This window comes from Antennarius striatus, chromosome 11 (genome assembly GCF_040054535.1).
Source record: "Antennarius striatus isolate MH-2024 chromosome 11, ASM4005453v1, whole genome shotgun sequence".
NCBI lineage: Eukaryota > Metazoa > Chordata > Actinopteri > Lophiiformes > Antennariidae > Antennarius > Antennarius striatus.
Genome location: NC_090786.1, coordinates 7,117,164 through 7,140,090, shown reverse-complemented (window position 1 = coordinate 7,140,090; position 22,927 = coordinate 7,117,164). Strand labels below are relative to the sequence as shown.

General features: G+C 42.6%; 5 protein-coding genes across 7 annotated transcripts; 3 read left to right on the top strand and 2 right to left on the bottom strand.

Moving 5' to 3' along the window:
* Nucleotides 1–215: 215 nt before the first annotated feature.
* On the bottom strand, nucleotides 216–1,674 carry LOC137603399 (adenosine 5'-monophosphoramidase HINT1-like). The gene is made up of 3 exons (XM_068326825.1): nucleotides 1,514–1,674; nucleotides 727–831; nucleotides 216–538 (listed from the first exon to the last, which is right to left on the bottom strand). Exons 1-3 carry the CDS (start codon nucleotides 1,622–1,624, stop codon nucleotides 371–373), a joined length of 384 nt encoding a protein of 127 aa, XP_068182926.1. The 5' UTR covers nucleotides 1,625–1,674; the 3' UTR covers nucleotides 216–370.
* Nucleotides 1,675–1,732: 58 nt separating this feature from the next.
* lyrm7 (LYR motif containing 7) lies at nucleotides 1,733–3,192 on the top strand. Its single transcript, XM_068326826.1, has 5 exons — nucleotides 1,733–1,796; nucleotides 1,922–1,994; nucleotides 2,110–2,180; nucleotides 2,269–2,350; nucleotides 2,461–3,192. The coding sequence occupies exons 1-5, from the start codon at nucleotides 1,779–1,781 to the stop codon at nucleotides 2,529–2,531; spliced, it is 315 nt and encodes a 104-aa protein (XP_068182927.1). The 5' UTR covers nucleotides 1,733–1,778; the 3' UTR covers nucleotides 2,532–3,192.
* Nucleotides 3,193–3,808: 616 nt separating this feature from the next.
* dync2li1 (dynein, cytoplasmic 2, light intermediate chain 1) lies at nucleotides 3,809–8,258 on the top strand. Its single transcript, XM_068328293.1, has 13 exons — nucleotides 3,809–3,901; nucleotides 3,993–4,116; nucleotides 4,194–4,228; nucleotides 4,429–4,498; nucleotides 4,782–4,870; nucleotides 5,152–5,347; nucleotides 5,619–5,687; nucleotides 5,850–5,927; nucleotides 6,075–6,154; nucleotides 6,492–6,562; nucleotides 6,727–6,824; nucleotides 6,968–7,060; nucleotides 8,012–8,258. Exons 1-13 carry the CDS (start codon nucleotides 3,888–3,890, stop codon nucleotides 8,054–8,056), a joined length of 1,062 nt encoding a protein of 353 aa, XP_068184394.1. The 5' UTR covers nucleotides 3,809–3,887; the 3' UTR covers nucleotides 8,057–8,258.
* abcg5 (ATP-binding cassette, sub-family G (WHITE), member 5) lies at nucleotides 8,070–17,222 on the bottom strand. Of its 3 annotated transcripts, none has more exons than XM_068328292.1 (15): nucleotides 17,132–17,222; nucleotides 16,584–16,980; nucleotides 16,301–16,422; nucleotides 15,670–15,806; nucleotides 14,606–14,704; nucleotides 14,380–14,512; nucleotides 13,293–13,432; nucleotides 12,978–13,107; nucleotides 12,660–12,873; nucleotides 12,339–12,544; nucleotides 9,995–10,133; nucleotides 9,789–9,862; nucleotides 9,564–9,675; nucleotides 9,294–9,406; nucleotides 8,070–8,902 (listed from the first exon to the last, which is right to left on the bottom strand). In XM_068328292.1, exons 2-15 carry the CDS (start codon nucleotides 16,748–16,750, stop codon nucleotides 8,718–8,720), a joined length of 1,971 nt encoding a protein of 656 aa, XP_068184393.1. In that variant the 5' UTR covers nucleotides 16,751–16,980; nucleotides 17,132–17,222; the 3' UTR covers nucleotides 8,070–8,717. The 3 variants fall into 3 exon arrangements, with proteins under 3 accessions (XP_068184393.1, XP_068184391.1, XP_068184390.1); XM_068328290.1 differs by having other exon boundaries at nucleotides 16,584–16,765; nucleotides 17,037–17,175; XM_068328289.1 differs by lacking the exon at nucleotides 17,132–17,222 and adding an exon at nucleotides 17,031–17,119 and having other exon boundaries at nucleotides 16,584–16,765.
* A 30-nt stretch (nucleotides 17,223–17,252) lies between these two features.
* On the top strand, nucleotides 17,253–22,406 carry abcg8 (ATP-binding cassette, sub-family G (WHITE), member 8). The gene is made up of 13 exons (XM_068328288.1): nucleotides 17,253–17,366; nucleotides 18,503–18,604; nucleotides 18,688–18,835; nucleotides 18,939–19,177; nucleotides 19,272–19,404; nucleotides 19,509–19,778; nucleotides 19,904–20,057; nucleotides 20,156–20,257; nucleotides 20,332–20,531; nucleotides 20,689–20,765; nucleotides 20,886–21,153; nucleotides 21,246–21,373; nucleotides 21,563–22,406. Exons 1-13 carry the CDS (start codon nucleotides 17,322–17,324, stop codon nucleotides 21,698–21,700), a joined length of 2,004 nt encoding a protein of 667 aa, XP_068184389.1. The 5' UTR covers nucleotides 17,253–17,321; the 3' UTR covers nucleotides 21,701–22,406.
* The last annotated feature ends 521 nt before the right edge of the window (nucleotides 22,407–22,927 follow it).

The following is a 22,927-nucleotide window of genomic DNA, read 5'->3' as shown; positions in this document are numbered from 1 at the left end:
CTATTGAGACCAGCAGGTCTGGAAATGTTTATTTTATTCCAGACAACTGAAAGACAACTATTGAAGTCAATAATTTAATTTTCATGACAATAACAGTGTAATTAACAATGCACTGTAGTGGCACCAAAGGGAAGAGCATCAGTATATTTATAGACTTCAAACCATGCAGCCTGTCAGGAGGAATTTTACGTAAGAACAAAGACTCTGCTGTGTCATTTAGACTTAGACCATTTTATTATGGACATTTTCAGGTTTTGTTTGATGCATGATTCACATGAGACAGACTTCCAAGTCAAAGCTGAACTGTCACAGCTGTCAGACAACAGATGTCAAAATTGATGGAGGGATGGTCTGTGCCTGATAGAGGAGGTTAACCAGGAGGCCACACCATTTGCCGCTTCCCAAGAACATGGATGTGGAGGTGGTACACCGACTGACCTCCATTTCGTCCATCGTTGATGACAACTCTATAACCATCATTAGACAGGCCCAACATTTCAGCACACTTCTTTGCAACTAACAACAGGTGGCCCAACAACTATAAGACAAACAGCAGAAAGGGAAAAAAGATATAGAGGTATGAGTGAAGACAAACCCTGGAATAAAGCAGTGTCCAGAGGCAGAAAATGAAATCGGAACAGACAACCTTTAGATTTAATGGTCACTAACATCAAGCTGTTTAGTTTACTACAGACACTATCAAAGAGGTCATGAAATCACTCTTACTGCAGCATCACTTTCCTCTGCTTGTGACAGCTGAACGATCGGCTTTTTGGGAACAACGAGGAAGTGAACGGGGGCTTGAGGATTAAGATCATGGAAGGCCACGCACTGAAATACAAAAACAGAAAAGCAGATGAGCAGTTCAGACCACACAAACAGATATGGTGCAACGTTCAGAAAATTACAAACATCTACCGGTATTTAGGTTAAGTACTTTCTACTTGTATCACGGCTTCCACGTCCTATAGTTGTTCATGCGGTCGATGAGTTTTCGTGCTACATTTTGTGACTATTTAACATGTTCACACGTGGAAATACAGTATTAAACTTTGTCAGTATGTCAGCTTAAACACGTGTAGCTGGAAAGTATAAGCTACAACTTTGTATGTTACGCATGTAAACAATTGAGGCACTCGGAACAGATCACATGTAAAACTCTCGATTCCAGTCCCTGAATGAACAGGTCAAAGAGTGTATTTCCGGGACACAACCTGACAGTTGCTCTAAAGCAAACACTGGAATTGGCAGGGCAAGTAGGTAATGCAAAGCGAACAATCACATCTAACATGCAAACCTATAGCTCAACCATGGGTAGAAAAGTTGTAATAATGACGTTTACGAGAACGCATTTTTAGTTTGCTTTACCAAATTACAGGGAAATCAACGCTTTCTGCCAAGCTAGCGCAAATAAAATTAGCTAAACGTCAGTTGTACGTCAGCCCGTTCTCCTGCGGAGTAGTGCAACCGCTCGTATCCTAAAAGCATTCATGACTGAAATTTGTAGGTTTACCTCTAAATCTTCAAAAATGAACTTTGTAGGAATCTCCCCGCGTACGATTTTTCCAAATACTGTGTCTTCCCCCGGCTTGGCGCTCTGCGCTCTGTCCGTTTCATCAGCCATGTTGGCGCAGGTCAACCGACTGGCAGCGCCGCTTTTGGGTGTGTAAAACTACAACGAGCGCTGATTGGCTACAACGACGCGTCATAGTAAACGCTGCGGTGATTGGTCCTTTGGACTTCCTCTGATAGCGGAAGTGCGAGCCGCAGTAGTCAAGATGGGTACGCGTATGAAGGTGAGGTTCTGGAACTGTCCTTAAGAAAAGGACACGTTTAAAGAACATTTCCCTTATTTTCTTACTTATGCGATTTTAAAATGAATGTCCTGAAGTTACTGAAAGCTCTGTCTGTGTAAATGTAGGTCCTCTGCGTGTTTAAAAAGCTGCACCGAACAAGGATGGCTGTATTCAAAGACGATGTCAATGTACTTGCAGGTGAGTTGCAGAGGTGGATTAACTTTTTTTATTATTTAATTTTTGGATTATTTTTATGAACCAATCCTGACCAAACAGAAATAAACAGAATGCATCAATTATTTTCCCCTCTAAGCTGCAAGATTAAAGGTCAACGAGGAATTCCGCAAAAACAAGAATGAAACATGTGAAGAAAGTATTCAAAAGGTACGATGAGAGTGTAGCAGAAAGTGTCATGATCTATATTTTATTTTGACCACCAGTTTTGGATGTAAATAAATCATTTTTTCCACAGATGATCAAAATGGGCTCAGATGTGGAAGTTGTTCTTCGACAGACTGTGTTACAAATGGAACATGTTGGAGATAACAAACTTTGTACGTATTTTCTTCCATTCCCGAAACTAACATTTATGTAAAAACAAAGCGTCTTCTTACATTAAATATTTCCCAATGTCCTTACTATGTTTTCTCTCTCATACACGCAGTGCTTCGACCCAGAGAAGACCTTTTACTAGAAAATGTACCATATTGTGACGAGCCTCGGAAAAAGTCATGACTGACAACTCCTTGATCCAAAAAAAAAAAGACTCTATCATCAATTACCATCTTTATGGAATTCAAAGTAGTGATCTAAAGCAATTCAAGTTGTTTTAAGATCTCCAGAACAAAGACCCGTTTAAAGACCTCTGCTCAGTGGAGAAGGCTGTTTTTTCCCCCTGAAGATCTCTCTCGAAGAAATCTGTGCCACAAATTGTATTCTTACGTTCTTTCTTCATCTGTCTTTCTGTATTTATTGTGTTAAATGTATTGTCGTAGGTTGGTGGAAAAGGAACTTTATTTGATTTTAAGTTTGCCTGTTTGAGCTGCTTGTGTTTGAACATGGACAAAATAAACAAAGAACCAAACTGTCTTCTCGTGGGAGTATGCCAAGACTCTGTCAAGTTTTACTTTTATTGTTCGAACCACTAAAAGGAAATTGAATCCATACTGTATCATGACTAACTTTAAGTCAAGTAAAAAAATCACTAATTTCAATCTACTGCAGCAATGGGATCTCACAAATTTTGTTAAACACATTCATTGTATTTTTTTTGTTATAACTACATTACATATGTAGCTTGCATTGAAATTCATAACTACAGAAGTGTCAAGAATTGGTATTTAGATTTAATTGAGTGCTTTACAGAAGTTCAATCTGCAACCATAAATGACATAACATTCTTTGCTTTTCGCTCATAAAAGTGTATTATATATCCCTTGAGTTATTTCAGTTACTTTAAATTAGAAGAGTGAATCTACAGTGATATGAAAAAGTGTCACCCCTGACAATTTTCAATATTGTCATCTATAAATCAATAAACCTTTATTTGTATAGTGCTTAATCACATCAGCAGACATTTTAAAGCACTTTAACAGACAGAAACCCAACAGGACCCTCCAGAGCAAACATACTGTAAGCAACAACGGTAGGGAAAAACTCCCTCATCAAATCAGTGGGTGTTTGGATTAGGAACTTCATTTTGATCTATGAAAAAACTGATGGACGGAGTAATATTTCAGCAGTGAAACTAGGTTTCATTAACAAAGTTCACAAAAAAAATATTACACTGTTACACATATTGCACATCTTCTGTTTGTTCAATAAACCTAGTTTTACTACTGAAATATCACTGTCCATCCACTGTCCATTTTGATCGATCAAAATGAAGTTGCTCATCCAAAAACCCAATGATTTATAAATGGAAATAATTGAGCCTGCCGTGTCCTCGGAGTTCTAAAACGCTAAACACTACATTTCCCACAATTCTTTTTCAGCACTGAAACTTTGCGTCATCGAAATGCGCCGTTACTCTGGCAACGGCTTTAGCGACACAGCTAGTTTGTCAACTTGGTTTGGAAAATATTTAATGTAATGCCAAAAATACTGTAGGTAACAATTAAATATTAATCCTTTTACGGTTTCAACACCATGACAGAATTAATAACGTAAATTTTGTCGCTTTTTATTGTTTGTTAGCCCAGACACGCTATGGGAGCTAGCTGCGGAAGAGGTCCGGAGTCGGGAGACCGAAGACGGCGAGGAGGAAGGAGGAGAGCCGCTGAGCGAGAGAACCGTGTTTCTGTTGGGGAGCAAAGCAGGAGTGAGTTCACCGCCCTGCCGGACAGCTTTACAAGAGTAAATAGTTATACAAAGCAAACACACATTTATCTCTTCCAGGGTAAAACATCTATTCTGCTGAGATGCCTTGACAGGTGAGAGTTTTAATTTATGCGCCAAAATGAACACAACATGGAGCCAAAAACCCTCCACACAAACAAAGTGTCATTTATTGTTAAAATTAGTCCCTTTTTTTTTTACCATTTAAACCCCACAGAAGCTCCCAGACAGATTCATTCAGTAATAACTATCATTCTATTCCTAAACATGGATATATTTTGTTTTTGTCCACCAGGGATGAAGCATCCAAACCTACTCTTGCTCTGGAATACACTTTTGGCAGACGAGCCAAGGGACACAATACAGTAAGGAAGCCTGGTTTGTTTAGAAAAAATAAGACAAACGCATCAACTACTCCAGAAACCTTTATTTCAGTTCTTATTGAAGGAGCTATCCTTTGTAAAGCACTCGAGATCACAATGATAGGTAATGTAAACTCACAAGTTACCATACTGTAACTTTTTATTTCTAGCAAATGCTACAAATACCATTTTCTGCTTGCAAATATTTTGGTGAACAACACTGAATTACACCTATTACATTAAGTATATGTTAATAAGATGATAACTTCCTGCTTTCTTCTTTCAGCCTAAAGACATAGCCCACTTATGGGAGCTTGGAGGAGGAACCTCCCTGTCTGACCTGGTCCAGATCCCCATCACTCCTTTCAGCATCACGTAGGTCACTTACACACATTCCTGAAGTCTCGCCTCCTTTGCAGTTTTATCATTGTGGGAATGTGGTGGCAGTAGCTTAGCGGCAGCAGTAGCTCAGTCCACTAGGTCTTGGCTTGGAGTTTAAGAAACTTTCTTAAAGTCCAGTAGATTGATTTAAACAGATCTTTAGAATCACTTTGGATTCAAGAACTTCACAATTTTATAAAGGAGTGGGTTTCTTCAGTAAAGTAATACCACCTTCCTCGATGCTAGAACACTCAGTCCTCCCTGTGTTTTCTCAGGTCTCTCTCTGTCATCCTCGTTCTGGACCTGTCTAAACCCAATGCCCTGTGGGGAACCATGGAGAAGCTGCTGGAAGTAGCACGATCTCAGGTGGAGAAAGTCTTTTCCAAGGCACAGCAGCAGCAGAAGTCCAAACCCGGAGCCAAACACCAGGCTCTCCAGTCAGCGGCACGTGTCCTACCCAAAGACTACCCTGTAAGGCTACAGTCTACATCAATGTGTTAACAGAAGTTGTGAAAAGCATTAACTGTGCGTCATGCTCCAGGGCATGAACATATTAAAATTAAAATATAAAAAGACCAATACAGTACCAACAAATTAACTAAAGTGGTGAAAAAACAGCAATTTTTGCATGAAAGAGAATTGAAATCTCACCACATGGTGGGGAAAGTAGATGTGAACATATGACTGTGTTTCACTGTAAAATGTGACGTGTATTCTGAGTTAACTCTGTCTCTGCCCACAGGACAGAGAGCTGATTAGTCCTTTTTCTGTTCCTCTGCTCATCATCGGCAGCAAATATGACATCTTTCAGGTAAAACCAAACTCCATATAACCGGAAGAGTTTTCTTCATTGTGGTACAGTCACAGTTATTTTGTTGTGACCTGTAAATTTACTGGCTTAACATTTTACTTGGTTCCAAACATAATAGTCGTCACGTTTTGATGGATAATTCTCTTTCCATCTGTGTTTCAGGAACTTGACTCTGACAAAAGGAAAGTGGTCAGTAAAACGCTGCGTTTTGTTGCCCACTACTATGCAGCGTCTCTTATTGTAAGTGTGCTTTTACAACATCGGAAGATTGTTCATATTTAGCATAACCTCTAAACACATCTACGTCCTGTAGGTTGCCTGTTTCTTTTGATACCTCTATTTCATCAGTGGTTGTTGTTCCTGATTTCTTTTATTTTTTTGTTTCAGTTCACCAGCATCAAGTCGGAGAGCCTCATGTCCAAAACCAAGAGCTTCTTCTCCCACCTGGCTTTTGGTGTGGACAGAAGGTGACGAGGACACATTCACATCAAATACCAGCTAGTAGGCGAGGATGGCGTTTTTTATTTGCGAATTTCTCCACTGTGGGACAAATAAAGGACTATCTTATGCATTATTTGTTTTAATGCATAAAATACTGTACATCTCGCAGTTGCATTTTTTAATTATTGTTTAATACAGCTGGTAATTTAAAAATGTTGTCTGAAAATGAGAGTTGTGCAAATCACACTTTACATACAACTTTATGGGATAGCTCACAAGAGAAAATGTATTTCACAACTATTTAAGAAATCAAAAATACAATTTTATGTTTTTATTTGTGTGTTTTCTTTATGTTGTGATCAGCAAAACTGTGTCAAGTGACCCAGCCAAGCCTCTCATCATTCCAGCCGGTTCAGACTCTTTCAGTCAAATCGGTGAGCACAGCACCACCTTGTGGCCATCAGGGGTAACGCGGTTAAATTGAACTGATGTCCTCTGCTGTAACGCTTACGGACAAATCGCACCCTGCTTATAACATGGGCAGTTTGACGTGCACAGGATTGTGTGATATTGTTGTTGTTTTTTTACCTTACTTTAGGTGCTCCACCAACAACTGATGTGGACATTACTTCTCTGCACGCCAAAAACCCAAAGGACCTCTGGAAGAAAATCTTTGAGCGCGTCTTCCCCCCAGAGGTAGTTCAGTTCCTGGTCATTGATAATTAAGGAAATTAACATTCTCTCTGGAAAATAATGTTCAAACACTGTGTAGAAAATACAGCATTCTTTTTATAGATACGTATTTTGACATGAACACACAACTAAAACTCTGTTTTCAGAAGGTCAATGAGCAGAAGGAACTGAAGGATCCAGCCAAAGACCCTCAGTACAGTGAGCCTCAGATTGATGCCATGAGAGCCCAGAAAGACCAGGTAACACATTTAGACCAACTGACTGTCATTTTAATGTGATTTATGCATGAGAAGACCTTTAGGATTGAAAGATAAACGCAGAACATTAATCACCCTTACCAGCTGTTGACGTGTCAGAAGGTTCAAATAATCACTGAAGTTATTACTGATGTTTCTTTTTATTACATGGATCAGATAGCATGTAAGCGCTCACTGTTTATGCTACTGGAGGAGTGCTACAGATAATAATATTGTTATTATTTTCCTCATTACTGATATATTATTGGCATGAAGGCAGTTGAATAGACTTTCCATAAATACACTTCCGCCATAAACTACATATCATTTAAAAGTAACCTTGAACCTTTGTTCAGTCTGGTCCACACCTGTCTTAAACAAGTGCGATGCTCCATAGTAACCTCCTGTCCTTTGTAACCTGCACACAAGAGTGTTTCTTCCATGGTGTCATTAACAGCCTTTAATCTACCTGAAGTTATAACCTCAGAGATTAGCAGCCTCGCCGCTGACCTTCCCCAGTGACTCTTGGGCATCTGAACTGCAGTAACCTGTCTGCTTTAATCGCTAGCAGTCTCACCTTATATTAATGTTGGTAATATCTCCCTGCCATTGGATAGTCATAATGTAGCTGGTCTAGGTAACCAATAAAAGAAATGGGACTTGAGAAGTACAAACTGAGACTAGGTCATACTGAGAGTTCCGGATTGAACGGCCCTAGAGCTGACCTCTGTCGCTCTTGAAGAAGTTTGAATTAATGTTTGATATTTGGAGTCCTTGAACTTTTTGTACCTGCTGCAGCGTTGATCGTAGTTTGCCCGTGTTATAAACATAATGTTATCTGTATAATATATGTACAAGTCTGTCTGCGACCAAGAACAACACCTTCTTCTTTACCGTATTACCATGTGTTTTTCCAACACGCACTTTTTCATCACATTCTTTCCTCTTTTTCAGGAGTTGGATCAGTTTAAAAGAAATGCAGCCAAGACATGGAAATGACTGAAGACATGAGAAATAATAATCAGCTTTATGGTCATGCTCTCACACGCCACATATTGACATAAACACAGCAAACATTTTTGCATTATTTATTTGGTTTTGTGTAATTTTGTATTTTTACTTCTAGATAAATCTATAGAAAAAACATTTTTATACTGATGATAAAATGTGTTAGAAAAATAAAGAATTTCAAATAAACAGTCATCGCTTCCTGTTTGTGACGTTTCACAATCATTACATCCAAAGAAAAAGTAAAACACTTACGAGATATTTTCACACTTAGAAGGTGTATATTCAGTCCATCATTCAGTCTGGGATCAAACTTGACAATAAGATTGACAATATTTACATTGGCAACATCTACATGTTACTGACATTCACCATTTTGAATGTAGTTCATATAAAATATTGATATGACAGTAGTGCAAATATTTGTCTCACCCAGAAACCACCTGTTTCAAACATGCAGGGCTTTAAGTGACATCTATGCAGGTCATCTTGGTCGCTGTTTAAATCAGCATGTTTGTTTGTTGAGCTTTTCAGTAGTAGAACCACTCAGTTTAGTCGTATCAGGCAGTTTAACGACTGATTTTATGCCTGGTTTTGATCTTCAGAACCAAAATTCAAATGTCCAGGTTTGAACAGACGATCATCTGTGGATTTAATGACGCACTAATTTGTCTCTGACCTTGAAGCTGATCATTCCCAGCAGCAGAAGGGCTGGCAGGAAGGAGTAGAGGAGGACAAAGTCGAGTGTGTATCGTGAGGGAGCACCAGGATAGCCTTCATCAATGATCTGATCGCCTGAAGTGATCAGACAGGCTCCTGGTAAAGGTTTGGAAACATCTGCCGAAACAGGAAACACAGGAGACACAGTTAAACCTCACTGCTTCTGTTTCCATTATAGTAGTATAGAAGAGCTTAAAGATGGAGCTGGTTTGTGATGTTTTCCTGAATTGTAAATGTGACCAAAGGCCACATTTTTCCTACAGGAGCAAAATATTTCCATCGTCGTCCACAGGCAGTGCAGTGAAAGCCAAGTATTTTAACTTTAACAACTTCAAACCTCATAAAAACAAAATATTGATACTACAGATGACTGCCTCCATCATAATGTTGTCTCAAGCAGTGGGTGTGGTGTGTACATCTTTTAAGTGTTCTCTAAATGCGGAGTCACAGTCTGACAGCTATAAATAAGGAATAGAGGTAGGCGGATGCGGAACCGGTCCCAACTCACTGCATGTGAAGTCAAGGCCCTGGAACTCGGTGACTATGAGCAGCTCACAGCTGTACTTCTGGAAGGTCAGGTAGCTGAGCCACTGGAAGACCTCTGGCATCTGCTGGGTGCTTCTGATGAGAGGAAGAGGAGAGGATGAAGATGTGTTACTGGTGGCGCGTTAAATTAAAGCTTTGAACCTCTGCAGCCGCTCACAAGGGTGCAGTAGGATGACAAGGGAGACACCCCCATCCCTCGATATTTATGTTACTGACATGTTAGGGGTCTCACCTCAGGAAACCGGACCCCACTAAGATCCCTGCAATGTTTAGCAGAGCAACTCCAGTGTTGACCATGTTTGGGTCTTGAACCACTCCTAGCAGCACCACCGTCAGCAACTCACCTGAAGGGGAGAAAAAGCAAACCAATACACACTAGTAATGCCAATAAGGGTGTAAACGTGACAGCAGAGGGTAATAAATAAACCCAACATGATCCATCTTCTTATCAGCTCACCTATGATATGTGGCACCTGGACAACTGCGGTGAAACACAGGAAGCGTATGCTGTCGGGGTGCATTCCCACTGTCCTGAGTGGGTAACAACAAGAGTAGCGTTAGTTAGTGATCATTAGGAATTGGAAACCGATTAAACCCTAAAGGGAGATGAGTACAAACACATTATGTATGATGTGCCGTGTGATAAATATTCGTACTACCCACCAGTAAAGGAAAGAGGCGAAGATCGAAACGCTGATGATGCTGAAGGGCAGGATGTGGAAGATGTAGGCCAGGAACATTTGCCATTTACTGTAAAGCCCATCCTGACTCTCCTGATCACTGATGGCTCGCAGCACCGGGACTGTTGGGAAAACAGGAGGGGAGTCGGACGGGGAGAAAGAGGCAGAGTGGAGGATGTGATGGAAATATCGAGCGCAGGAAACAGCAGAGAGGAAGCAGCGATGATCAAATGATGTCATTTCAGAACTGATGAACTGTTGTGTTAAAATGACAACCTTTATACTCTACAGTACAAATTATACTCACCTAATACTACAAATTATATCTTTAATGGTATATATTTATATACATTGTATATGTGTATAAACTATAGTATTTATTTTAATTCTGTTCCATTCTGTCTCAATGTCATGTTCTGCAGGAAATTGATCACTTTTATTTCATTGAGCGACCCAGAGTTCTAGAGGCCACACATCACGTTGATCCTTCATCCCATCAGTCTTTATCTGTTCACGTTCAATAACCTTTTTATTCTGGTCTGACTTCAGCTCCACCCAGTGTTTTATCACAGTTCTTATCCTGATTACCAATGAACCACAGAAGTCTAAATCTACAGCAGACTCAGCTGATAACCAAGAGATACTAAACAGGTACCGGTAATCACACCCATGCAGTTAATAACACAGGTCACTGTCGATATAATGTTTTAACATAACCTTATGCATGAAGTAAATGTGAAGACAGATTTGAGTATTTGATAATACATGCAATTATAATCTATTATAATTAACTTTATATCACTCTAAAATGTTAGTAACAAAGATAAGAACAGTGTGAAATGATCGGAGTTTGACAGAAAGCTGAGATTCTCCTGCTTAGTCGTTTAATTCTCTCAGTCAGTGTGTCAGTGTCTGAGGTTATGTTAGATCATAGCGGTTCCTACGAGCGCTCAGGTAGGACAGTAGGTCTGTGTGCAGCACTTTGGTTCATTGAGCTGTGGAGTGAAGGCTGTAAACAAAACTTAAAGCAAAAACTAAAATTAAAAATTACAGCGCCTCTAAAAACTACAATACTTGTAAAAAACTACAATACCTCTAAAACTATAATACCTCTAAAACACTGCTATCCCTCTAAAAACAACAATACCTCTAAAAAACTACAATACCACTAAAACTACAATACCTCTAAAACTACAATACATCTAAAAAACTACAATACCTCTAAAACTAGAATATCTCTAAAAACTGCAATACTTCTATAAACTACAATACCTCTGATACTACAATACCTCTAAAAACTACAATACTTCTATAAACTATAATCCCTCTAAAAACTGCAATACCTCTAAAAACTGCAATACTGTACATCGGAAAACCACAATACCTCTAAAACTACAATCCCTCTAAACACTGCAGTACCTCTAAAACTACAACAACTAAAAACTACAGCAACTATAAAAACTACAAAACATCTAAAAAATTACGTTCATTCATTCATTCATTCATTCATTCATTCATTCATTCATTCATTCATCTTCTAACCGTTTCATCTGCTGTTGTGGGTCACGGGGTGCTGGAGCCCATCTCAGCCGACTGGGGGCGTGAGGCAGGGGACACTCCGGGCACGATGCCAGTACATCCAGAGCCACACATATACACAGAAAACCACTCACACACACACACACACACACACACACACACACACACACACACACACACACACACACACACACACACACACACACACACACACACACACACACACACACACACACACACACACACACACACACACACACACACACACACTCACACCTAAGGTCAGTTTGAAGCCAACCAATCCACATGAAGTACATGTTTTTGGAGCTGGGAGGAAGCCGGAGAACCCGGAGAGAACCCACGCAGACACGGGGAGGACATACAAACTACTGTGACGAACTGATCCTAATCTATACTCTAATCCTAATTCCATAATTGAATTTATATCTTGTTGTTGATCTTCCAGTCTGATCAGAATGAGCTGCTGAGAGTGAACCGAGTCTCTTCGGACCCGTTCCTTGAGCGTCACACATTTATGCTGAAGGGAACAAAACCCCTTTCACCCACTGCACCGCAGATAAGTGAGCTCACACAGCAAAGATAAAGACGCTTGAAACCCGCTGTTAAACTGAGATAACAGATCAGTTGGACTTAGGAGGTGTCCCACATGCTGAGAGGATCCTACCTGCTGTTGGATCAACCTCAGGTGTGTTGTCAACTATCTGATGTGTGTATTTAGAAGAAATATCATGTCATTCAGACACTTAATAATTACCAACACGACTCACATAGAGCTACGGCGTTCAGCATGCCGGTGTAGGGCGACGCCCCAATGCACTGGTAGATGATGCCGATGCGATCCTGCACGGCGCCCTTGGTGACGTCAATGTCTAAATGCGTGACGAAGAAGGCCACGAAGAGGCCGTAGATCAGGTTCTGGGACAGGCGCATCAGAACACCAATCCTGTCTCTGGAGAGGTTTCTGGTGGTCCGCCTACAAACCCAACACAATTAAGAAATAAAAATAAATCATCTTTACAAACATGGTATGAGTGTGCATCACAGATGGCGTCACACACAACAGGACTGGAGACTTGTTCAGCGCTGACCTGAGCAGAACCTCAAGTTTGGCAGCTCCGTTGGGCGACTCTTTGCTCTTGAAGGGGATGACCGGCTTGTCCATTCTCTGAAGGCTGTGCTCCATTTTTCCCAGCATGCTCAGGTACATGGAGGACCTCTGATAGGATGAGGTGATCTCATGCATGCGACTGAAGGTAGCTGCCTCCCTCTCGCTGTTGCGGGTGTCCACCGAGGTGAAGTCGACTGTTTTGACATCACAGCAGGTTTAAGTTCATGCAACACAGCTGTAGAAGAAACACACACACACAAGTGTGTGTGTGTCTATTGTGTAAACACATGTTTGGTACCGTAGATGTCGAACGGGTTGCAGTACTCAGGACACTCGTATCCACATTGGCTGAAGAAGTTCACCATCTCCTCCGGCTGCCCACAGAACACCAGCTCCCCTCGACTCATTATCGCTATTCTGCTGAACACCTGGAATAGGAGTTGTTTTCAGGAGGTTTATGGGTTTTGTTCCCAAATGTTTTCTTTCGAAAGTGCATTAACATTCATCTTTTAAGTAAATATGAACAATGGGGACAAAAAGTGTGGAAAAACTTCTGTTTTCTGTTTGAAGAAAGTTTAAAACTCCCTCTCCTTCACTTTCTCCCCAAACCCACCCTGAAGAGCTCGGAGCGTGGTTGGTGAATGGTTACTATGACGATGCGGTTCCTCTTGGCCAGCTCCGCCAGCAGCACCACAATCTGATTGGCCGTCATGCTGTCCAAACCAGTCGTCGGCTCGTCCAATAGGATTACCCCTGTAAATGACATCATCAGCGTCGCTCAGGCTTGTCACTCATTGAAACGCCGACAACAATGGAAAGAAACAATAACTTCTTCTCTCCTTTTAGTTGGAAACTTTTAAATGCTCTTTTTATTAAGTGGCACATGCGGGGCTCTCAGCGGGGCCAACTCAACTTGTGAAGATAAATGAGTTCTCTTTTTTTAGTTAATTACTCTAATTACGACAATTAAAAGATTGCCTCCATGCTTTATGAAAGCAGACTGGAATTAGCAGACGCTTTAATTGCAAGATTAATTCATTTCCTGGTTGATTGGAGAGGAAGCAAATGGGAACTCCTCCATCCACGGTGTGTGACTGTGTGTGTGTGTGTGTGTGTGTGTGTGTGTGTGTGTCCACGGCCATTCTAATCCTGAATGAGGACTGAGACCCTTCATCCTCCCCGGAGGACGGCAGACCCGATAAACTACACCTGGGATGTGAGGCGCGCTCGTGTAGATGTGGGTTTCTGCTCATTCTCCTGGTGGAGTGATAACCCGGTGCTTCATTACTCCTCTCCATCTCTCCCTCCGTCCCTTCTCTCGCTCCTCTCTTCATTCCTCTCTCACATAAATCCCTTTGTTTTTCAGGGTGCACTTCTAAAACTCAGAGAATGAGTCTTGTGGAAAACTTTCTTCCTGGGATTGCTCTTGCCTCACGTGCCGTTTGCTTCCCGTGGTGTACATATGTACTATCATCACGTGTTATATGTCATAATAGACTATGCACAACATTGAGGAGACCTTTCTGACATTTGGGACGACCTTCGTCCAATGTCTGTCCAAACTTCACCTGTCTTCTTATGAGACAATCGTCTTTACTTTGCTTCACCTCATCATCAGGATGAATCTGCATCCCTTCGGATGTCTGACGTTTGGTGAAAACCGACCAACAAACCCTCAAAAATGGCGGAGAGGCACTCACTCGGGTCCTGCAGGAGCTGACTGGCGATGGAAACCCTCCTCCTCTCGCCACCAGAGATCCCTGGGAAAACCCGACCTCCGATAACGCTGTGGGCCACATGGGTCAGACTGAGCTCGGCCATCACCGCCGACACCTAGACAGGAGCCGGATGTCAAAGGTCAGGTGACAGGGGTCGACTCTAGATGACCTACACGCAAGCTCTGATGAAATATCACACGAAGCGCACCTTCTTCTTGATGGCTTCGGCCGAGTGTTTCCGCAGGGCCAGCTGGGCCGTGTAGGTCAGAGTCTCCTCCACCGTCAGATAACTCAGCAGGTTATCGCTCTGGAGGAAGACGGGGCAAAGAGATGGAGGACGGAGAGAGCAAAGGAAGAAAAGAGTTATAGAGAACTGCTATCTCATGGATCTTTTACTTCTATTGAGGATATACTTTAAAATTGATTCCGTCGTCCTTGCAGCGGAAGCGTCTTCCGTGTCTTGACTTAGTGGAGGAGATAAGCGACAGTCTCTGTGTGCATCCGTCAGCAGTCAAACTATCTAGAATCTCCGCGTCATGATTTTGTCCTTTAAACGCTCGTGCTGCAGGAGATAAGTTTTTGCTGTACATTGTGTTCCTCCATATAGGACGCATGCATGCTCCAGATAGACACACAAACGCACACGCATCGTTCACACGAACCCGCTGAACCCGCCGCCTGCTTCAATTAACGCGTGGCTCCTCACCAATCCCCACCTCGCCTCAGTCTCTCATCTGAATGACTTTAATATCAGGAGCTCGTATCAACCTCCTCATCTGCAGCTTAGCGGGGGAAGTTAATGACGAGGCTTAGGGAGCAGAGGGGGTTGCTATCAGCCGGAGGAGGGAGGATGATTTGAAAGGAAGCAAGGCCATTTTTAAGGTGGTGTTTATAATTCAGGGTTTGGACACACTTGAGCACCTCTCATTGAGAGATTAAGTGTATGAGGAGGCCAGTGAGGGTCCGCAGTTAATTTCTTCCAGAGACCGGAGCGACTGTTTCAAGAGTTTGTGTAAAAATATGTGTGTTCATTAAATTTGTGGTTTGGTCCAAATGATGCTCGGACATGAGGAATTTCACTACATGCATCCAGGCACATGTGTTGCTAAGGAATAAAGTTTAACCTGAAGCCCCTGACTCACTTCCTTGAAAGTATTTTGTTTTCAAATTTTAGATCATTTTCTGAAGACCCGGTTTGAAATATCTCTAAAAATGGATTCAATGCTTTATGATCATGAAGTTATTGATCATGATAAAGTTTCTGATACTCACCTGCAGCACGTAGGAGAAGCAGTCCTGATACTCCTCTCTCTTCATCTTCCTGCCATTAATGAAGACCTCGCCCAGCAGCGTTCCGCTGTTCCCAATCCGCCCTGCGATGGCATCCAACAAGGTAGTCTTTCCTGAGCCTTCAAAACACAGGGCACAAGAAATAATAAAGTACATATACAGTATACAGTATGTGATTAAATGTGTGCTTATTTCTCATTTAAAAGGGTCATTATCTCTCTCATTGGAGTGAAGACAGCGGTGCAGGAAGGGGCTGCATCCATCTGTCCATCCTTTATTTATCTGTCACATTTTTATAGTTTTATCCGCATAACTCAAAAATTATTTGATATTTTTTTCTTTCTTTTTTTTTGTCAATACACAACAACCAAGTACCGAAGTGATGTCTTTTATCACTATTCAGACATTTTTGTAATTTTTATTTTTGCTGTTTTCCTGATTTCAAATTGGATTCAGACTCATTCTAGTAATTTATTTCATTTCCTGTCTGGATCTCAGATAGTATTCAGTATTTTTCTCAACTTTTTTTTTTTTTTTTAATATCCTTTAACGTTTTAGGCTCCTGAAAACAAAGTGCATTTCATTTACTTTCCAGACTGAGATGAAGACGCACCTGAATTCCCCAGGATACCCATGATCTGCCCGCTTTCCACATGGAAGGAGACATCATTGAGGATCTGACGAGTCCATCGCTTCCTGTAGGACGGTAAGTCCCACCATGGACCCACATGCTCGCTGCAACACACACACACACACACACACACGCACACACACACACACACACAGGTAGTTCTGGATCATTGAACCCAGATCTGACAGATGCATAATCTGTTTCAGGTGATTTAGTGGATTTGAGTCCTTCCATCTGTCCCTCAGCCCCCCTCCTGTCCGTTTACCTGACTGTGTAGGAGATTTTGCTGACGCTGAGACAGCAGGAGGGCTCTGATCGCTCCTGGCCTCCGTCTCTCCACACGTCCCTCTTCACCTCCGACACAAACTTAAAGGACTCTCTGGCCTTGTTTCCCTCCTCTTGGCTCGGCTGCATTGAATAAAATCTGTCCATGTCTCCTCCAGTGCACTGCAGGACACAACCGTATGGAGTCTGCCTTAAATCGAGTCCCTCATGTCCACGTGTCTCATATACAGCATGTGAAACTCAAATGTCGTCCCACAGGTTGACTTCTCTGCACCCATTCCCTGTAAAACACTGCAGTGTGAGGACAGCAATGCCTCTCAGGAACCATAAACACACGGTGAAGGTTGCGTTATCTCAGAGAACTTTGATCTGGAGCTCTATAAAAAAGACAGAGAGGGAAAAAAAAACACAGATTGACAGTCGTCACCTTCACCTTGGTCCTCAAATTGTACGTGGTGATCAGAAACGCTATGACAGCTGGAGGGGAATAGATCGAGGCATGAATGTGGAGAGGAGAAGGAGTGTGACCTGAGATGAGAGGAGATCTTCAGCAGGCCTGGAGTCAAACTAATAGTCGGAAGAAACAGGACAGACGGGATTAAAGTAGATCTTCATAGCGGGAGAAAGACTGGAACTGAACACAAAAAGAAAAAGAGGGGCATTGACCTCTTGACCGTCCAGTCAATCAGCAGCTTGCATCATCATCATCATCATCATCATGGACACAGACGCCGGCCTTAGTCGTCCAAACGGCTCGTCGCAGGTGAGTCTGACATGAGATCAGGTAAATATCAGGGATCTTCAGCTGATTTCAGACAAAATCCTTTAGTCCTGTCTAAATCTAAACTTTCTGTTCACTCCTTTCTTTGCTCAGCTGCAGACGATCCCTCCATGAAACAAGGAGTCGGTTATTTTCTGTGACATAAAAAAGTAATTAAAAGTTGCAATATTTTTGTTAAAAATGCCCAATATCAGATCAAAAATGTTTAATATATAAAATACATTTTAATATATATTCATGCAATCACATTTTGTAAATCGTTTACATTTAGAGATTAAAAAAAAAAAAAAAGTAATTCCACTTTAACTATTGACTATTTTTGAGCTAGACTAGTGTCTCTATGATAATTTGGTGGTTTCGTATTTGGTGACGCGTTTGTCCTGAAATGAAAATAAAAAAACCCAAAACATTCAGTGCTAGTGGAAGGCAGCTTGGCTTCCACATCATCCTCAGTTGGTTTACAGCATGTGCAAAGTAACATGCAGCGGCGGGTACAGTGTGTACAGTCCGTGTGTGAGCGTGTTATGTGAGCGTGTGCAGGGGTTTGTATCTTTATGAGGATTACATAATAGTCTAACATCTGGGTCATTTTTAGACGGACTCTGGAGCCACAGATGGTCTGGAGCAAATATTTGTACAAAGACGTGACACACTTGTTGTTAAAGTTCAGAAAATACGCCAGGAATACGCTTTCAGATGGTGACAATAAATAACTTCTCATACATTCATCAATTTATTCACATAAGAATTGCGATTACAGTATTTTCCGCACTATAAGATGCACCTAAAAGCCTTTAATCTTCTCAAAAACTGACGGTGCGCCTTATAATCCAGTGTGCTTTATATATGAAAAAAAGTTTTAAAACAGACCATTCATTGAAGATGAGTTCTTAGATGTGTTTTATAATCCAGTGCACTTTATGTATGAATTTTTTTTTTTTTTAATAGGCCATTCATTGAAGGTGCGCTTTATAATCCAGTGTGCCTAATAGTGCGGAAAATACTGTACTTTTTTAATAATTCTATATGATAACCTGTGGATTTCTTGGTAAAACATAGATTCCCATTGAGCCAATAATAAATAGGAATATAAATTAATCTGTGCTTCTGTGCGACAGCACCAAGACACCGAGCTGTTCTCCGCTGAAGAAGACAGCAGCCTCTACTTCACCTACAGCGGAGGGCGCAATGAGCTGGAGGTCAACGACCTGCATTATGAGGCAGGTGATCCGCTCTCCTATCCTGCCCTGTTTACCCGTTAAACTGCTTGTCCAACTATTGGAGCGTCTGATCCGATTCCCAGGTGGACACATCAGCTCAGATCCCCTGGTATGAGAAGTTGTCGGAGTTCAAACTGCCGTGGGAGATAAACGGAAACAAGCAGAAAGCCATCAACAACCTGAGCCTCCGGGTCCACAGCGGCCAGATGCTGGCCCTCATCGGCAGCTCAGGTGAGATCAGAAATGGGAAATTTGAAATATTCACATCATGAGGATTTTAAAAAAAAATTTCTTATATTCTTTAATGTTCTTCAATTTGTCTTGCTTCTCCCAGGTTGTGGTAAAACATCTTTGCTGGACATAATCACATGCCGCGATGAGGGCGGCACCATGATGTCTGGTCAGATCCTGATCAACGGGAAGGCCAACACGCCCCAGCTGGTGAAGAAGAGCATCGCTCACGTCCGCCAAGACGACCGTCTCCTTCCTCACCTCACCGTCCGCGAGACTCTGGCCTTTGTAGCCAGACTGAGGCTCCCCACCCACTTCAGCCAGGCTCAGAGGGACCAGAGGGTGAGGCTGGAGTCAGGGACCGGGAGTCAGAACAGACACAAGAGTTCAGACGGCAACAGGTGTAAGATACAGGTGTGTCTCTGCTGCGTCTCAGGTTGATGATGTCATCGCAGAGCTGAGGCTGAGACAGTGCGCCAACACCCGTGTTGGGAATGACTATGTGAGGGGGGTGTCTGGGGGAGAGAGGAGGAGAGTCAGCATAGCTGTCCAGCTTCTGTGGAACCCCGGTGAGGTCCATCCTCCTCTTCCTCGATCAATCAGCCAATCGTATTTCAGACAGACGGATACCTGATGTTTATGGATTACCGATCAGCTGACCTTCACCTCGCAGGTATCCTGATCCTGGATGAGCCCACGTCGGGTCTGGACAGCTTCACAGCCCATAATCTGGTGATCACTCTGTCCCGCCTGGCCCGGGGTAACCGTCTGGTCCTGCTGTCGGTCCACCAGCCCCGCTCCGACATCTTCCAGCTCTTCGACCTCGTTGTCCTGATGTCGTCGGGTTCGGCCATCTACTGCGGCGCCGCTCGTGACATGGTGCCCTACTTCACTGCCCTGGGTCACCCCTGCCCACGATACTGCAACCCGTCAGACTTCTATGGTAGATCTGTTTGTGTTTACAGGATCGGAAGCTCCTGATATCCTCCATCTGATATCCTCCATCTGACTTTCACCATCCTTATTTCATTGGTGTGTGTGTGTGTGTGTCTGTGTGTGTGTGTCAAGTTGATCTGATCAGTATAGACCGGCGCAGTCTGGACCGAGAAGCCGAGTGTTTGGAGCAGGCCAGAATCCTGTCCGAGCAGTTCATGGAACAGGTCAGGGACACGGAGGATCACATGTGGAAACCAGCTGGGGCCGACACGGGACAGCCTGAAGGGTCTGTGTGTGTGTGTGTGTGTGTGTGTGTGTGTGTGTGACATGAATATTTACTTCTAGAGATTCATTCTTCTATGATCATCTTTGTTTTCCCCCCAGTCCTCAGCAGGTGAGTGCAGAAGATGAACAGGAAGTCGTCACCATCTCCAAGCAAAGAGATCAACTCCCTGGAAAACTGCAGCAATTCATGATCCTCATCAGGTCAGAGCAACACACCTCCACCAACACTTACCTGCAATGTTCAAAATATTTTAAGCTGCCTGCTCCCCTCACAGGCGTCACATGTACAACGACTACAGAGATCTGGTCACCCTATTGGTCCACGGCTTCGAGGCCCTCCTCATGTCGCTGCTGGTCGGCTGTCTCTACTACGGGGCGGGAGAACAGCGTCTGTCCATTCAGGACACCGTTGCCCTCCTCTACATGATCGGAGCTCTCACCCCATTCGCTGTGGTGCTGGACGTCATAGCCAAATGTGAGTTGTTGCTGCTGAGAATTTTGTTCTCCAGCATCAACAACAGATTTGTCACATTCGATACCAACCCAACACAAACATATTCATGCAGAATTATATTCGTGCAGTTTTCAGAATGATTCCAGTGCTTGTTCTGCCCTTTATGAACTCACCCCAGGTCACACAGAGAGAGCAATGCTCTACCACGAGCTGGAGGACGGCATGTACTCCGTCACCTCCTACTTCTTCGCTAAGGTAATCCTCCTCCATCTACAGCAGGGGTCAGTCTCGCTCCTCGCTGCCATCAGGCTCCTGAAAAGTGATCCCACGGTTGTGTAACGTTCATATGTGATGGAGAGTTTGCTCCACAATCAGGTCCTGGGGGAGCTACCAGAGCACTGTGTGTTCACCTTGGTGTACGGCCTGCCCATCTACTGGCTGGCCGGGCTCAATGAGGCTCCTGAGCGCTTCCTGCTCAACTTCCTGTTGGTGTGGCTGATGGTTTACTGCAGCAGAGCCATGGCTCTGTTTGTCGCCGCTGCTTTACCCACCCTGCAGACCTCAGCCTTCATGGGCAACGCCTTGTTCACCGTCTTCTACTTGACGGGAGGTTTTGTCATCGGCCTGGAGAACATGTGGCTGGGTGAGGAGAGGGGTCGGGAACATTGATGGAAATGATGCTGACCAGATTGTGATGTTTTTTTAAAACATCTTTGTATGTTTTTGTCCCTTCAGTGGCGTCATGGATTTCCCACGCGTCCTTCATGCGTTGGGGCTACGAGGGCATGCTGCAGGTGCAGTTCAGAGGCAACAAGTACCCCATCACCATCTCAAACATCACCATCAACGTTGACGGCATTCATGTGAGTTTAGAAATAAACACAAATGATCAGTTTCACAATCAGACTGTAAGAAGTCAAGGTATCAGTTTTCTGCTTCCACAGAGTTTATTATTATTCTGTTTTCTGATTGCAATAACTTTGAAAATGTGACTGTGTTTAAATGATTCAGAACAGCAATTACAACCCCAGTGCTTTCCGTTTTCCTCTCAGGTGTTGGATGCCATGTACATGAACCAGTATCCTCTGTACTCGTGCTACCTGGTCCTGCTGGCCGTCTGTCTGAGCTTCATGATGCTTTATTACTTGTGCTTAAAATTCATCAAACAGAAGTCCAGTCAGGACTGGTGAATATCTGACCAGACAAGTTTGAAGCATTAGGTCATACATCGCTGTACATCTTGGGAAGGTTTTTGTATGGAGCATGGAAGGACATAATTTGGGCTCTATAGTTCGGCTGGTTCGACGCGGAGCCACACCACGATTACATCTCCCTTTCACTGTTCTGATGAGGAGGCTATAGAGCAATGGTGTTTAGTTTAAGGGTGGAAACTTTAAATTTTTACAACAATTTTAACATCAGAAAGGCCTGCCCTTGATATATCATATCCTAGCACTGTTAGGATTAGAGAATAATTTGAACTTCATTAAGAAATAAATGGCCCGCACTATGTTGAGAAGTCCTTGTTGCAGTACCACTGTCTGCCGCTGGATGTCAGCAGAGCTCTGCAGAACCGTCTCTAAATTATAATCGCAGCCTTCTCTCCTTGGCAGGTGATCGAGCGCCACTTTGGCAGATATCCGTCTGCAGCTTTTGCTTGTTCAATCTTTTTTTTTTTCTACAGCTTTATCTTCTCTGTATATGCAAGGTTATTAAGCTTAACAATGTGTGTGCCAGTATAGGGAGCACTGGGAAAAAAACCTAGTGGAGATTTAGTAAGTCATACTAAAAAAAAAAGGAGCTTGTACTTGTGTCCTCATAGATTGAAGATTATGTAAACTGTGTATTTTTGCACTGGTGCAAAAGCCTGATAAATATTTTGCAGACATGGTTTGAGTCCATATTACAAAAGTATTAAAATCAAATTGCTCCACTTGATCATGTTTACTTTTTGTTGGTGTACTCGTTCTGGCTTCTTCACCAGTTTACACAAACAGTGGTTTATAACCCTGCAGTTTTATGATTGACATTATTTTAACATCACATAAACCTTCATTAACAGTGAAGGGCTGAGCTTTAATTCAGTCAATAATTTGAGTATGTGGTGTTTTCCCACAGGAGAAGTGAAGTATTTCAGAAAATTTAAGTGTGCATATGAAAAAAAGGGACTTCTTACTTAGTGACTGTGCTTTTAGTATTTGGTTACTTTACTACATCTAATTACATAAGATGAGAGTTAGTCAATTATTACCCTACACTGTTTATCAAACAGGTATGGTCGTACCACTACATATACAACATTCAAGACACACAAAAGACCCAGATGCACAAATGTGGACCCCTGGCATCATTTATTATGATAAATACTACTGCACATTTTCAACATCATCTTCAGGAACATTATTAGTAGCACAGCA

What these genes read in the sequence shown, in the direction of transcription:
- LOC137603399 (XM_068326825.1), bottom strand. Translation starts at nt 1,624, where the DNA reads ATGGCTGATGAAACGGACAGAGCGCAGAGCGCCAAGCCGGGGGAAGAC. An exon ending in TCATTTTTGAAGATTTAGAG is followed by an intron (nt 832 to 1,513) that starts GTAAACCTACAA and finishes TTTGTATTTCAG; the next exon opens with TGCGTGGCCTTCCATGATCT. An exon ending in CAGAGGAAAGTGATGCTGCA is followed by an intron (nt 539 to 726) that starts GTAAGAGTGATT and finishes TTTGTCTTATAG; the next exon opens with TTGTTGGGCCACCTGTTGTT.
- lyrm7 (XM_068326826.1), top strand. An exon ending in CGATGTCAATGTACTTGCAG is followed by an intron (nt 1,995 to 2,109) that starts GTGAGTTGCAGA and finishes TTCCCCTCTAAG; the next exon opens with CTGCAAGATTAAAGGTCAAC. An exon ending in GTGAAGAAAGTATTCAAAAG is followed by an intron (nt 2,181 to 2,268) that starts GTACGATGAGAG and finishes TTTTTTCCACAG; the next exon opens with ATGATCAAAATGGGCTCAGA.
- dync2li1 (XM_068328293.1), top strand. An exon ending in TCCTACCCAAAGACTACCCT is followed by an intron (nt 5,348 to 5,618) that starts GTAAGGCTACAG and finishes CTCTGCCCACAG; the next exon opens with GACAGAGAGCTGATTAGTCC. An exon ending in GCAAATATGACATCTTTCAG is followed by an intron (nt 5,688 to 5,849) that starts GTAAAACCAAAC and finishes TCTGTGTTTCAG; the next exon opens with GAACTTGACTCTGACAAAAG.
- abcg5 (XM_068328292.1), bottom strand. Translation starts at nt 16,750, where the DNA reads ATGGACAGATTTTATTCAATGCAGCCGAGCCAAGAGGAGGGAAACAAG. An exon ending in CACGCTCCGAGCTCTTCAGG is followed by an intron (nt 13,108 to 13,292) that starts GTGGGTTTGGGG and finishes CTCCTATTCCAG; the next exon opens with GTGTTCAGCAGAATAGCGAT. An exon ending in GTGGGGTCCGGTTTCCTGAG is followed by an intron (nt 9,407 to 9,563) that starts GTGAGACCCCTA and finishes TCCTCTCATCAG; the next exon opens with AAGCACCCAGCAGATGCCAG.
- abcg8 (XM_068328288.1), top strand. Translation starts at nt 17,322, where the DNA reads ATGGACACAGACGCCGGCCTTAGTCGTCCAAACGGCTCGTCGCAG. An exon ending in AGGCTCAGAGGGACCAGAGG is followed by an intron (nt 19,178 to 19,271) that starts GTGAGGCTGGAG and finishes GCTGCGTCTCAG; the next exon opens with GTTGATGATGTCATCGCAGA. An exon ending in GCTGGACGTCATAGCCAAAT is followed by an intron (nt 20,532 to 20,688) that starts GTGAGTTGTTGC and finishes AACTCACCCCAG; the next exon opens with GTCACACAGAGAGAGCAATG.